At 43.3% G+C, this 15,579-nt stretch overlaps 1 protein-coding gene across 3 annotated transcripts in view; it reads right to left on the reverse strand.

Moving 5' to 3' along the window:
* OTC (ornithine transcarbamylase) overlaps window positions 1-15,579 on the reverse strand; it is a 299,169-nt gene that overhangs the window by 120,598 nt on the left and 162,992 nt on the right. For all 3 annotated transcript variants that reach the window (XM_069637362.1, XM_069637360.1, XM_069637361.1), the window contains exons 2-3: window positions 11,641-11,770; window positions 2,957-3,038 (exon numbers count right to left, since the gene is read on the reverse strand). In XM_069637362.1, the coding sequence (XP_069493463.1) occupies window positions 2,957-3,038; window positions 11,641-11,770 (212 nt within the window). The remainder of the gene's footprint in view (window positions 1-2,956; window positions 3,039-11,640; window positions 11,771-15,579) is intronic.

The following is a 15,579-nucleotide window of genomic DNA, read 5'->3' on the forward strand; positions in this document are numbered from 1 at the left end:
TGCTTTGTTGGAGAAAATTATATCATTACACTTAACTGTGTTCTTTATTTTACCCAATTATTTCGAGATAACCTATTAGGTGGCTAGGACTAAACCCTATTTGCACGGTTTTATGTTGGTGCACTCCAAAATCACATTGTTAATATTATCAGAATATTTAAGGAAATTCTCTCAAAGTGCTAACCTGTGTTTCTTGTCTAACGTTTCTATCTAAAGGTTGAGGATCTAGTCATTCTCTTTCATCTGAGATTAGACTCTTGTGTACATCAAATCAGTACCTCTTATTATCCTCTTCCCTATTCCATATGCTCCCTAAACAAATAATACAAAATTATGCGTAATGAGAAATGGTAATTATTATATAGATGAAGGATGTTTCTGGCCCATGGCTTTTTCCTTAGACTGTTTGTCGTTTATGTGCACGCTCAGGCCAATGGGTGTGTTGCGCGTTAAAAGTAGTAACATAATAATGATAGTAATACTCGCTCTTCATGCATTAATTGTCATTTTTATATATTTTTGTACTGTTTTATCTTGTACAGCGGTGAGATAAAGGCGCTTTATAGATACCATAAATAAATGCATAAATAAACCTTGATTCTAAATAAAAACTATATGAAACATCCATTAAATGTTCTATGGTCTGTTGATCTGCCACACTTACCTATACTACTTCATATGGACACGGTTCCGTTTTGACTTTTGAACGTATGATACTTAAAAAATGATTGTTAACAGTTTCTGAATCACTCATCTAATTATTAATGCAATGAATCTATTGAATTAGGAGTTGTATTTTAAGATGTCTTTTAAACTTTGATAAGTGTTTGTTAAAGGTTTTGTATATAACCAAATCACACACAAAAAAAACAAAAGATGTTATATTTATCTATTTAGATTTGAGCAAATTATGAGGAGCTTTGTGTTAATGTAGTTGCTTTGTAGCGCCCCAAGAAGAAAGCGGAAGGAGGTGGGAAAGGGTTGGGGAGGAAGGAGGTAGTTGGCTTGTTTGCAGCCTTGGTACATTCTTGAACGGTTAAGTGCTGAAAGGGATGGGGGAAAGTGAGAAGTGCATCAGTAGGCGGATACGTGCAAAAAGCATTGCATGTGTTGCTGGATGATGTTTTAAAGCAGGAAGGACAGCACCGTTCTCTGAGGAATTGTCAGAGGGTGAAGCATACTTCACAGAAGGCAAAGGTGGTGGTAGATTCTTATGGTCACCTCCTCACCTTGAGGGGGAATAAGTGTGGCACCTATGCTGGGTGGCCAGCTGAAACTTTTTATAAGCATTGTGGCACAATGTGTGCTGGTGCCTCAAGTACTATTGTGTTGTAAGGAAGCTCCAAGTTGTTTTGTGCACCCTGATCCATTGTGTATGCTTAAATGTAGCGCAGCATCACCAGCAAACACCTGAAATCTGATGATGTGTGTGAAGGGATCCATGTGAATATTACAGAATTTGAAGGATATGTGGTGCAGGGCCGTGCAGTGATTAATGAAGCTTTCTCTAAAGGAACCATCCTAGTTTTACCTGCAGAGTGTGCTTTTCCATGAAGGGCAAGAATCTTTGGAATATGTGCTGTCAGTCTCAGTTTGCTTGTCTAGTCTGGCTGCTGTGTACTGTGGCCATGTTGGAATGGGAATTTACTACAGTGTACAGACAGGAGAAGGGGAAAGACATTTACTGCAGTTTAACTCTACACAACACATGCTCGCCAACTGCATTGAACTAGAACAGTCCACGTACGGATGCCACCACCCCTCTGGAAGTGTGTTCTAGACTAAAGTCTAGTTCTTACTTCCTTTGGGTCTTTTTTGCTGTGACCAGATATGTCTACTCTAGCTCATGACCTAAAACGCCAGGACAGTGGATCCTTACAAAGAGGTACACTGGACCACCCACAATGAATTCCATATTAAACTATATATTGATTTGTAAGATTCTATGTGCATAGGTATCTAAGACAGAAATATATATTTCACTGAGGGGTTCCAAGTGACATAATACAGATAATGAGAGTAACGAGACAACTTCACTTGAGTCCCAGAGAGGGACTACTAATCATAGTTGAAAGCTACCCATCTATATTTATTTTGTTGTCTATGACCCCCATGAGTCCCTTTTCAACTCTTTGCACTGTCCAGGGAGGCATAGGAATATCTATAAAACATCAAACAGCATGTTCAATCCCCCCTCCACCCCCAATCCCCCATCCACTCCACCCCATGTCCCCCCACTCCCCCTCAGCAACATAAACATGAAAAAGTGCCTGGCAGAGAAAATGCAGTATCCTGCAACTGTGATGCAATGGCATAAGTATTCATTCCATAATTCTCTGCCCTGACGTCACTGCAGGAGGATACAGCATTCAGAAGGAAAATAAACATTTGCGGTCCATAGAAGTAGGTGTTGATGATATTTGTGAAAAGGATGGTTTGGGAATCTGAGCATTATATTTCCTCTAGGACAAAAATAAGTGAAACATTTAAGCTACAGCACAATACATTTACCAACGTTTTAATATTTGGTGCAAATCTACCAATATGAGGAAGCATGCACAGATCTTGTGATCACATAACATTGTTGAAAGTTTCTGATGGATCTTTCTATGGCCAAACTTGCACTCACTCTGATTTAACATGGCAACCAACAACAAATTGGTCACAAATCATTTTTTAGTTAAAAAATGTTGTTTATTGATTTTAAGGAGATAAACATACTTGTTTCAGTTATAGGCCATGAGGAATCCAGTTCATTACAACTTCAAGTAGTAGTTAAAAAAAATCCACCCGTCTCTCCCCCTAACATTACTACGAGGAGCTCCCGGTTAACCCCCTCCATTAGACTTGCATGTAATAAGTTACTCACACTATACAATGCATGTAGATTGTAGTTTGAAGTAGAATGTTGCTGGAACACGTAAACAAACCCCACAATTTATCTGTTAGTTCTTACCAGTTTCTGTGGACAGCCTTGTTCTTGTGCTTCGTTTCTCAAAAATCATGGCTAATGATTTTCCTTGCAACAAGGGTAGATGCTGAAACGCATGGGAAAATAAATTACGCATCAATGTGTTTCAATAAGAGTGCTCCAGCAATAAGCATGCAATGAGAAAAAAGATTTCATTGTTGAATGCATTCTTCTTCTTATTGTTGTGTAGCCCAGCCATAATCAAGCAACAAGTCCAGGTGAAAAAACATTGATTAGGTTTTAAATAAACAGTTACATTTAAAAGGTTTAAAAAGTACTAATGTTATGCATAATCCGAGGAGTCACCATTATTTGATGATTGGTGCATGCCTTTTCACATAAGTGGCCAGCATACACTTATGCAAAGTGATGAGATGAGATGTGCACACCATCTCAATTAGCTGTGACTAAACCAGATCACACCTATTGCTCAATTGAGATCGAGGGATTATACAGGTGCATGCACTCTCTGTAACCAAGTTCACCACAGGCACCGTGGCACAAGCCGCTGATCCAGAGATGTAGAGCAAGTGTTCATGTGCTGAATGAATATCTATCACGTTGTTACTGCTCGTGTTCATTTCAGGTTTGCAACCCATAAAACAAACAGAAAAATCTTATAAAATCACTTAATTCAATTCATTAAATTAATTAATTCCAAACCAACATTGTGTCTCAATTTAAATTACAACAATGAATGTATTACTTACTATATGTTACTGTACACTTTATACTGCACACGTGGACAATGCCAATCGCTGCCAACGTCTGTCTGCCACTTTCTCTCTGACCACCCTCTCTCTCTCTCTCTCTATCTCTCTCTCTCTCTCTCTCTCTCTCCCTTTCTTCTGTAACTTCCCTCAATAAAATGTCTTCTGTGCTTTATCCCCTCCCCCAAAGAAGCTCCACAATTCATTAAAGTTATGAAGAAAGAGGCACTTATTGCACAATGGAGACCACCCGCCCAAACTGACAAGTGGACCAAAGCTGTCACTTTGTTACCTATGCTACTGACACACAAAGCCCAGTATTTCTATTTCTATGTGTAGAGGTGGTAGGCACAACAACCCGAAGGTATCTCAATGCTTGACGAGCAACTCAGCCACACGGTGAGGAAGACTGAAATAGCAGCGGTTTACTATAGTATGCAGTGGATGTTCTCCAGGGTGTGGATTCATAGGAGGTATTTGCAAAATCATGTCCTCAGAGTATGCCACATTAGTCACAATTTGCACGTGCTGGTGGATAGTAAGTTGGGGTGCCTGCTCCAACCTTTGAAATAGAAATTGTAGAGAGTCAAGAGGGTCAAGCTGGATGTTCCCCCTTAAAACCCACCTTCTCCTCCACCACACCAACCTTCGGCTTCCCTGCCTTCTCACCCACACCCACACCTGCAGTCCCTGCCTTCTCCTCCCCACACTTACCCACACAATCCTTGCCTTCTTCTCTCCATACCCATGTCTGCAGTCCCTCCCATCCCCCACACACACCCACCCTCACAGTCCCTGCCTTTTCCTCACCAATTAGCACCCTTTCAGTCCCTGCTTTCTTCTTCTCTAAACCCACCCTTGCATTTCCTGCCTTCCCCTCATCCACATCTACCCCCGCAGTCCATGCCTACTCCTCCCCAAGCCCTCCCTCTAGTCCCTGCCTTCGCCTCTCCCACATCTGTTAGAGTGGGTTTCTAAACTCTGGCCTGGTGGACAGAAGTTTAGGAGGCCACCCTAGTTTAGTGAAACAGGGAACCTACTGGACAATGCCAGACCGAACACAGTAGCTTGGCAGGCAGTCAAGACTAAGTCTGATGAGAGGTGAAAGTGATCAGAAGCCCACAATGAGCACACACAGTAAAGATACCACAGAATACAGTTAGGCAGGTGTATATAAAAAAAACCTATACATTTATTTTTGGCCCAATAAAACAACACAAATAACCAAACTAATAATGCAAAGGTTACCACACACGTATATGACTATGTAACATATATGCAACTACTGTAGCCTTATGCGATAAAAAGATAAAACATCCACAACCTCAACAGAAGGGGGGTTAACACGAATTATGCATTAGGCAGTCTTTAGGATGGAAACCGTAATTTATGCAGTCCAGCCCTACAAAGTGGGGAGCCTTGTGCTCACTGTATAACAGTGTGTAAAAATGCACATCCGTGCATAAAGCAAAGACAGTCCCTCATTAGGAGTATGGCGGTAAGGCAACAACGGTGCCGGTATCGCTACCGGCACCATTGCTACCGTACCACCATACTAGGACTTCTGCTCACGGTTGCCCTTGCAGCCACCTGGTCTGACCAGGTGGCTGTACCGGCACCCGCGAGCAGAACATGATGGTAGCAGCGGTACCGTTATAAATAGTACCGCTGCTACCATCCTCCCCATTCCGATTGAGCCCTACGGGGGCTCAAATAGGAATGGGGACGTACCGGCTCCAGCACCCGCACAAGGGGAATTACCGGGTCCGCTGAGGTCGGAATGGCCTGGTGATTCCCCTTTTGCGGGTGCCCGAGCCGGATGCTACCTCCAAGCTTCTAATGAGGCCCAGTATCTTTTCAAGATGCTGCAACAGTTAGGTGATGGTCCTGAAGGGGTAGAAATTGTTCCAATCGCCTGGGAAGGGTCTGTCCTCGTGAACAGAGCAGTTTCTGACTTTTGGAACAGGCCAGGGAGCACGGGCTATCCCAGCCAAAGAGAGGATCACAAAGAACCCTCATGTTTAAAGACAGATGGATGAGCCAGGGCTCACCGTTAAGTTATGCAAGTACTCACTGCCCCTTGCTCCATTCCAGACCAAACTATCACAGTTTACTCGAGTTCGTCTGAGGTTGCAAATTCCTCCTTTGCTTCTCAGATCCAGTTCTCAGGTGCTGTGGGACGGGACAGTAGCCACAACTCTGCCCACTAAAAGAGGAGCAAGTAAAGAATTCTGGTGCAGCAGGACTCAGGGCACAGCAGAGAAGGCGGGAAAGTCACTCACAGCGACTGTCATCACAACGCAGTGAGGCAGGGGCCACAAAGGTTTGCAGCATGATGCACTCTCCTAACCTATGACCCAGAGAAGCCAGGCCTATCAATTTTGTCGGGAGAGTCTTGAGAACTACAAGCTAGGGATTCCCAAAGTTTCAAATCCCAACTGGAAACAGAGGTGCTCCAACATGATGTCCCAGGGCAGAGCTGGCCAGTTCGCTCGACAGCCCAGGAACACTTCCAAGAAGGCTCTTTTGGCAGTAAATCAGAAGATGAAGAGAGTAGTTATTTCTACTACTCAAATGGGTCTGAGTGCCCTTGCAGGCTTTCAAAGGTTGCGAACAAAGCAGGGGTCCAACGGGACAGTAGTGGGCTCAGGGTGCCAAACCTTCCAGCTCATCTCCGGGGGTCCTCGGGTCTACTTCAGCTCACAGGATACTTGGCTCCTTCTGTAGGTCGGTAGATCGACCTGGAATGGATGCTGGGCCCCTTCTCTTACCCAAAGTTCGCTGAGTGATCGAATCTGGACAACTAATAGAAGATCTGCTGCCTTGCATGCACGCCACTCATGGTGCAATCATGGTCCATGGTGGACCTCATGTATTCATGCACAGCAGACATCCTGGCACCAAAAGTGTAGATTGGGACCAGACAGTGCCAACCCTCTACCTGGGCACTAGCACACGTGACATGCAGGAGCCAGCGAAAGAGGTGGTTTTCGCGGCAGTTTCATGCCCAAATAAGAAAGTCCTGGGTCAGCCCAACCTGGTGGAAGGCCAAGGGACAAGATGGCCAAAGGACAGAACAAAAGACTTTGGGGCACAGCCATTTTCGGCACTGACCACAGTCATGAGCCATCCGTGGCAAACGCAGTCCCGTTCACTAAAAAGTAGAAAAAATACCTTTACAGTATACTGCTGTCACCAGTTTGTCCTAGACACACTTGTACATTCTCAATGTCACTGGGCCTAGTAAGATAGTTGTTTTTGCTTCTCCCCTGTTCCCCTCCCTTCGCCTGGTCGCGCTCTGAAACACCTGTGTACGAGCGCGATATAAATAAAATATCATATCATATCATAAAACAAAAAATCCTTAGATGGTGTCTAGGGCCATAAAACAAAAGGACCCCAGTTACCAAGAAACAGCAACAAAGTAAAAGACTAAGGGAAAAATAGTTTCCCAGTACTGACAGCCTGAAGGACATGTCAGTTTCCCCATAACAAATGAGTAAAAGCCCAGGGGAGCGCAGCTGAAGGCTGTGCTCCACTGGTAAAAGTCAGGTTAGGATAGCCAAACAAAAGCAAAAGGTTTGGGGGGTGCATAATATGGAGGGAAAATTGCAGTCAGAGAAATCTTTCCTAACAACATCCACTCACATAGTGTCTGCCTTCTCCTGATCCACACCCAGCCTTACATTCCCTGTGTTCTCTTCATCTACACCCATGTAGCTTCTACTAGCTCCTTTTGCTGACTTCCACACCCTATCCTGTGTGATGCCCCATATTCCACGAACTGCACGCTCCAACCCTTTGGCTCAATTGAAAAAGACTATTGTTCCCCCCGTTGTCTGATTATGTACAGCAAACCATTTCAGCATAAGATGAGCAAGGTATTAAATATTCCTGTAGCCACTGTCTGGTTGATAGATAGGATATGCTCATTTTTTAAGTATTTGGTAACTTTGAGCAGTATGAGCAGAGGTGTAAGAGATATAAATGTGATGGCTAGGTCAAAAGGGCAAGCCTTTCTGTTCTCCTGAGGACCACCACCCATACCTTTGGGCATGCAAGGTTTATGTGTGCGCACACCTAGCTTTGTAATGATAAAATGAATGAATTTCTGTAGATGAAAAGACGGAACACATGTCCCCTGTGTGGCCTTCCCCTCGACACCCACCACTCACGCCCTTAACACCATCAACCTTCTTCAACTGTGCCCAACCTACAACTCCTGCTCTGACCCCTGGCACTACTGCCAGCCATCAATCTTTTCCATCTACCAAACCAACTAATGTTGCCCTTCATCTCCAACATTAATGGCAGCCATCAAACCCCCATAGCCTACCCACCTCTCCTGCCCTTGGCCCCCAACACTAGTGGCAGCCCGTAACCCTACTGGGGTTGCTGGCTCTGGCTGTTCCTTCACCTCCCCCTCCTTCATTAACACTGAATAGATAAATATTTCTTTTTTTACCAAACACTAAACCATACTGTCTTGCACTTGTTTTCTTGCTAGCAATACATGTTTTGAGAACAGTTCTAGTACTTGAGGTACTGCTTAATATCGCTGTATTCACTGGGTCACTGTTGCTGAAAAAAGCTGTGTTGCTGAGTAAGTTAAAATAATGATACAACAATTCAAAGGGGGTGTATTACAATGCATTTACAAACTGGACACTGCTCCTTTGTGCTCCAAGGCCATAGGGAGCACATTATTTCTGTGGGTTAGCAAACTTGCATAAGCAACTGGGGTGAGGACCTACCATTAAAATGTTAAGATGCTCTCCGAGAGCTCTGCTTTATAGGCAAGCCTGTAGATGCACTTGAGGTACTCCTTAAATTGTACCCAGATCAACTCAATCAGATTTAGGCCAGGAGGTTCCAGGAGAATTTGCACCCAAGTAAGTCTTTATTATGCAATACAGATATCGCCAGAGGTGTGCCTAGGGCCACTGTCCTGCACAATGCATCATTTGTGAGTACCATCTGGGAACGTCTCCCTCACATACAGCAACGACCCTTTCATAATTATGATTTCTCTAAAGAATATTGTATCTATTATGCTGTCAAAACAAATCAGGGGTCCTGGGCCCTTCTTGGAGATACAACTATAGACATGTACTTTGATCAGATGTTTCAGGGAGGTGTGGCTTGAAAAGTGTCCTTTGCTTTTGAACGTCATCCTGTTGAATTTTTCAAGTGCAACTGCAATCTTGTCCATTATCTTTAAAGGATTCCATCAGGTTCATCCAGACCTTGCTGTGGGCTATTCGGCTTTTGCTTATTGACGTAACGCTCACAAGGCAGAGCTTATGGATCATGATCAAGCCCTGGTTATAATAAAACAAATGAACACTGTCTTGGGGTAGAGTGGGTGAGGCAGAGTGGATAAGTGGGGTAAGGAAGAGTTGATTAGGTAGAGTGTGGTTAGTGGGGTGAGGAAAAACTGGTGCAGAAGAGTGGGAGAGAGGCGTGAGTAAGAATGGGTGAAGAAGAGTGGAGGAGGAGTGGGGTGAACAACAGTATAGGACGGAGGGGTTGAGAGGAATGAGGAGTGCATGAATGGGTGAGGCAGAGTGGGAGAGGTAGAGTGGGGTAAGTGGCTGAGGAAGGCCGGATGTGGTCATACAATGCATTGATTGTGTTGAGGAAGAGTAGGTGAGGAAAAGTGGGCAAGTGGGCTAAGCAAAAGTGGGGTAGGTAGAGTGAGGTGAGTTAGAGTTGGGGGCAGGGTAAGCATGTGGGGTGGGGAAGAGATGGTAAGGAAGAGTGGGTTGGAGTAGAGTGTGTGAGGAAGAATGGGCATGTCGGGTGAGTAAGAGTGCATCAATGGGGTGAGGAAGAGTGGGTTAGGTAGATTGGGTAAGTGGGTCGAGGAGGAGTTGGTGAGGGAAAGTGTGGTGAGTGGGTTGGTGCAGAGTGGATGAGGCAGAGAGGGCAATTAGGGTGTGGAACTGTGGTAAGGAAGAGTAGGGTGAGTGGGGTTCAGAAGAGTGCATGAGGTAGAGGGAGGTGAGTAGAATGATGGAGATTGACTGAGGAATAGTGAGGGAGGTAGGTAGAGAGTGGTGAGGTAGAGTGGGTGAAGAAGAGTGTGCATATGGGGTGAGGAAGAATGGATGAGTGGTATGACGATGAATGGGGAAACGAGAGTGGATCAGGACAGTGGGAGAATGGGTAAAAAGCAGCTGTTGAGGTAGAATAGGATGATTTGGTGAAGTGGAGTGAGGTGGAGAAGAGTGGGGGATGACGAGTGGGTGAGGAGGGGAGGAACATTGGGATGGGAGTAGATGAGTGGGGTGCAGAAGAATGGATGAGATGGAGTGTGTGAGTGGGGTGATGAAGAGTGGGCGGGTAGGGTGTGTAAGAGTTCATGAGGTAGAGTAGGGTGAGTGGGATGAGGAAGAGTCAGTGAGGTGAATAGTGTGAGTGGGAAAAGGAGGAGTGGGTGAGTGGGGTGGGAAAGTGTGGATGAGGTGGAGTGGGTGATTGTGCTGAGGAAGAGGGGGAGAGTGAAGTATGAAAGAGGGTGAGGTAGAGTAGGGTGAGTTGGGTGCGGAAGAGTGGGAAAGATGAAAATTGTGACTGGGCTAAAGAGGAGCGGGTGAGTGGGTTGGGGAAATGTGGATGAGGTGGAGTTGGTGAATGTGCTGTGGAACAGGGGGAGAGTAAGGTGTGAAAGAGAGTCAGATAGAGTTAGGGGGAGTGGGGTGAGGAAGCTTGGGTGAGGTACAGTAGGTCAGGAAGAGTGGGGGATAGGGGAGATGACAATAGAATGAGCTACAGTGAGTGAGCAGTGTGGGGAAGAGTTGATGAGGTAGAGTAAGGTTGGTGGAGTGAGGAAGATTGGTTGAGGTAGAGTTGGTGAGGAAAAGTGGGCAAGAGGTTTGAGGTAGAATAAGTGAGGAAGGGTGGGCCAGTACAGTGTGGAAGTGTGGGTGAAATAGAATGGGTGAATGGGTTGAGGAAGAGAGGGTGAATGGGTGAGTCAAAGTAGTTGAGAGACAATAGGAGAGTTGGGTGAAGAAGAGTGGGTAAAGAAGAGTGAGTGTCAGAGGTGGGGAAAAGGGAGTAAGATTGGGCAAGTGAATTGACGAACTGTGAGCAGGGAAGAAGCAGGTGATATACAGTGGAGTAACTGAGCTTCCATTCTACTACTTCCTGCCAAGAAACCAGCAGCGTAGTCAGAATTGTCTAGCAAGTGGGGCCTGAAGGTAATGTGGTTGAGCCTACCGCAGTGGGATTGACATCTGTAAATGCCCACACAGCAATGCTGAGTGGGCATTTATAGATTATGAGTGGGCCTTGCCCGCTAAGGCCCTAACCTGTCTATGCCTCTGATAAACACAGATGACACCTATGTTGAAATTATCACGTAGGGTATAACACAACGGAATGTCCTGGCAGGAAAAAAGGATTGTTCAGGTGAGCTAAATCACTAAGCTTTTAACTATGTGTAGGAAATCCACAGATTTAAGGTACACATTTGGCGCATCTGCATATAATTAAACAGAAAAGGTTGCACTTAATCCATGAGTTTGTCACTTCAAATACATTTATTGTGTAGAATTGCAATAAAAGAAGTTTATTCGCATGTTTTAGACATAAATACTAAACAAAGAAAGAAACAAAGATATATGGTAACTATTTGCTGCAGTGGCCAGCACCCCCACTCAAAAAATGGTTCCAGCACCAAAGACTGAACCTCTGATTAACGCTGTAGTTCTCAATATGTGGAGATGTCTGTGCAGTTATCTCCTAATTTGCAATATGAACAAAAGCTTTAGGTAATGATCAATGCAAAAAATGTTTTAATCGAAATCGGTACATTTGGTGTGTGAAGTGTAGCAGTATACCAGAACATCACTTTCTGGTAAAGATTTGAGAACCTTCCTGTGCATGCCAGATGTCTGGTATAATACCTTATGCTCTTTAAAATGTGTTGTCAATATTGAAATAAATTTTTACCTCCCCTTTATGCTTTATTCTGCTTTTCAGATCTGCTGCCACCCATAGCAGTTGCTTTATTTCCTCTGCATTGAAGTTCTTTAGTGTCAGGAAATGACGTCCTTTCAACTGAGCATTATTTGAAGAAGACCTTAACCAAGAAAGAAAGCAAAATAGAAAAGTAAAAACACATTTCAATGTTGTATTGATAAACCATAGGATGTACAATTAGCAGGCGGGAGGTTCACATCAGTCAAAGGGCTTTAAAGGCAGGCACTTGCCTGCTTGCAAGCTACATCTGTGCAAATCTCCCTTACAGCCCTCTCTCAGACAGGCCCCCATGGAAATGGAGAAAAGACACCATGTAGTTCGGTTTGCCAGTTCTATGGCAGCCATAATAGTAGGTTTTCTTCAAATGAGAAGTGGTTCGTGCAGTCTCTGTGTACCCTTTCTACTGTAACAAAACAACACTATGAACACCTGGAAGATATGCCTTTTTGCTAACAGATGTAGTCCACTACCATGCATGTTTTCTCAACCTGTGGTGCCTGGGATCTTATAAAGGTATCTGCTACAGTCAGGACCTCTAACTAGTTCCATGAGCCATTGTATCTCAGAATGTTCACATTGTTGATTACAGTTGCTTAATTGTAGATGGGTAAGAATCTACAGTGGGAATTTATATCACCAAAGGAATCCAAGAGACATTCGATAGACAACAAGAGTGAAGCTTGACCTGTCTATGATGCTGCTTGGACCCCTGAGCTGAAGTGAACCCAGTAATGTTGATAGGTGCTCCTCTACAATTGCATGTAGTGTATGGCCTCTTTGAATCCCATTTCCACTCCTGGCACTGTGCCTTTATAGCAGCATTACATAGTGTGGATAATGGTGGTGTATTCAATGGAAGGGCTTAACAAATTAGAATAGTGTGATATAATCATGACAAAAGCAAGGGAATATTTTACACTTTAAGAAGTGGGAGCACACCAGAGTTAGGATTATGACTCTGGGAAAATCTGCAGTAAAGAATATCACCTGTTCCTATTGGATGAGTGCAGAAGATGATAAAGCTTCATAAGAGGGATCCTGAGCCAACTTGACATGAAGTAGACCAGCTTTTTCTGAAGAAGGGAGGAAGAAACCAGGAGAGGCCCAGCTGGCTTAGACTTCCCTGGGAACAGTTGAGGGTTTCTACTGGCTCTTTGGCATTAGAGACTAATTCAAAGTGAGTATGAGAAATCCCCAGTAGAAATGATAGATGCTTTATCGAACCATTCCCCTGATATGTCCCAAAATGAGGGTGGATTGAAAAGGATGCTAGCAAAATACATTGCTTTTGTAATGGGAAATGTAAAGTGCATCTCACTGCATTTAAAATCAATTGACATGTAATTTCAGTTCAACCCAAAATACATTTCTGAGCTGTGTGCGCAGGAGTATGGATGACATTTTATGCAGTATGCACAGACTCCTTTTTAAATTACAATCTCATTAAATTGTACCCAATGTGTTTTCACAGAAATAGCTAACATTAAGCTGTGAAATGAATATGTCCATAACATAACCTAATCAAGGTCTGCTTCATAATGTGTATTTTGTGAAAGCCATAGTCATGGGAAATGGGAGCAAGTTTAATTGTCATTTCTACTCCTCATTTTTGAAACGTTTTTGTGATATATCAAGGGACAACCCACTATGATGTTCAGTCTAGCCCTGTCTATGACTCATATAGAGCCACATAGATCCTTCCCTCTTTGCCACAGATAAGCCAAGAACCAGGCTGGTGTACAGAAAGAGTATGCATTAATTAATCAATATGACCAATTAATATGTGAAACAATGACATGTGTCATTTTCTCTGTGGCACAAAACAACTTCAATACAAAGACTCACTTTTTGGAAATCAACATTAAAAGAAAAAAATATGAAATGACACCACATGGGTGTTTTCACTTTTTGGGGCTCATAGAAATAGAACACAGGTCAAATAAACAGTTCAAACCTTCTATCACACATAGAAATCCCTTAAAGTCAAAATTAGACAGTACCTTGGAACATTACAAGATCATTTAACTGCACCATAGACTTTGCATGAGGTTCACTTTTAATCAAATTTAGCAGCTTGAATCCTGACCGGATCATGAGCTTGGCACGAATGCTTCTCTCTATATGAAGTTTCATTTCAATAAATTGAAACACCTAACTTTGCAAGAACTATTTCACACATGCAGCGATCTATATGGTTATCTCAATGCACGCTTAGCCAGGCATTACAGTATGGTTTAACTGCATCCCATGTAAACCGAATTTTGGCTGGTGCTGTGCCCTAAGCAAAGCTAACAGTCCTATTGCACAAGAAAGTTTTCAGAACAGACACTTTTCCTTTATTTTGGAAATCCTTTTCATCACCACTCTGCAATGCAAAATCTCTCTTCCCTCAGTAAGCACGTTTGCACTTTCTGTAGAAGGCGTGCTTTTCAAATCAGGGGCGTCACTTTATTTCATTTAGCAAGACACCTTTCTTCCCCAACACCAAAAACCCAGACATTCAGTTTACATTCAGCACCCCTCTGCTGAAAGGCAAGAACGAGGAATGGTGAACAGTTAGGAACTTCATTTTTAATGCACCCCTCCACTTTAGGGAATTTTGGGGTTGGCAAAAATATATAGGAGTACCCAATTATTTTAATTATTTTACAGACTATATTTCTATCCACACTGGAACAATGTTGTTGATTTCGAATTTCAACAAAATTGCCCTGTGTAATTTGGCTATATGGGAATTAGTTAAATTATTGTTTAATAAAATGCTAAGGGTCTACTCAGTTTTCCCTCCCCCTGCCACTTATTAAGGGCAAGGTATTAATTCAAACAGATACACACAAGACAAGGTTTTGGTTGGACAAGTTAACTTACATAATCATTTCTGGGTGTGTGCATCGGACAGGGCAGCCAGGTCATCTTCCAGGTAAAGGACAGGAATCTGGTCAAAATCCAACATCAGTCATGGATATTCTCCAGTCTCCCTTCTATTTTGCCTCTCTGTGATCAAAGATTGTGCCTTCTCCTAGTACGCAGTTGCACCCAGATGATATCAGGCAACTTTCCTCATTCATTTCCCAAGCAGCTCCCCCTGAGTTCCATTGTGCGTGTCCTTGTAAATCTTTTGTCGACTCTCCCAAAAGTGTCTAAATTATCATATACTAGCTTAATGGTCCTGGATTTTGATTGGACACATAAGGTCCCCCCCCCCCTCTTCTCCCCCAAGGCCTAGCCTCTCTCTGTGGATAGGCTTCTGGAGCTATGAGGTTTAGATTAGGAAAGTATCAATCCACCCACTGGGATTTACATTTTATACATGCCAGTTTTTTCTCCAAAAAGGCTTGCATGGCAATACTTTTTATTTTACAAATAAGCGCTAGATGGTATATATATTTTAAATTCATCTAATCATGGTGGACTTAATGAAGTGACTACTGTTTTGGCAAAAGGTTGCATGTGCGAACAGGGTTTTTTCACAGTGTACTCAAAAATGATAAAACAACAAGTTACATGATTCACTAAGCTGCTGCCTCCCTGAATTCTCTGTAACATTTTCTGGGGAGCCATAATCACATTTCAGGTTGAAGCTCTGAGTTCCCAATGTTTAATGATAACTACATCAACAAATCGGCCTCGTGATACTTTTGCTGATGATGCATGTCCTATTTCTGTAAGTGTCACAGTTCCAAAGTTAATGAGCAAAGGGTGATTCCTAATTTAAATCTATGGCAAAATATCACACGCTTCTGAGTAATTCAGTTTCAAATTTAAGTTTAATTTCCCTTCCGAACATAAGATCTAGGCATCTGCTGCCTTTGTTGACTTTGGCCTGCAATTAACCCATCATCCTTTTTTCTCCCAGTGCTAAGGGGTCATTCTGTTGCTTATCTTCCAGGTACCATAAAGTTCCTCCTT

The sequence above is a fragment of the Ambystoma mexicanum genome, chromosome 7p, assembly GCF_040938575.1.
Source record: "Ambystoma mexicanum isolate Mex_15411 chromosome 7p, UKY_AmexF1_1, whole genome shotgun sequence".
NCBI classification, from domain to species: Eukaryota; Metazoa; Chordata; class Amphibia; order Caudata; family Ambystomatidae; genus Ambystoma; species Ambystoma mexicanum.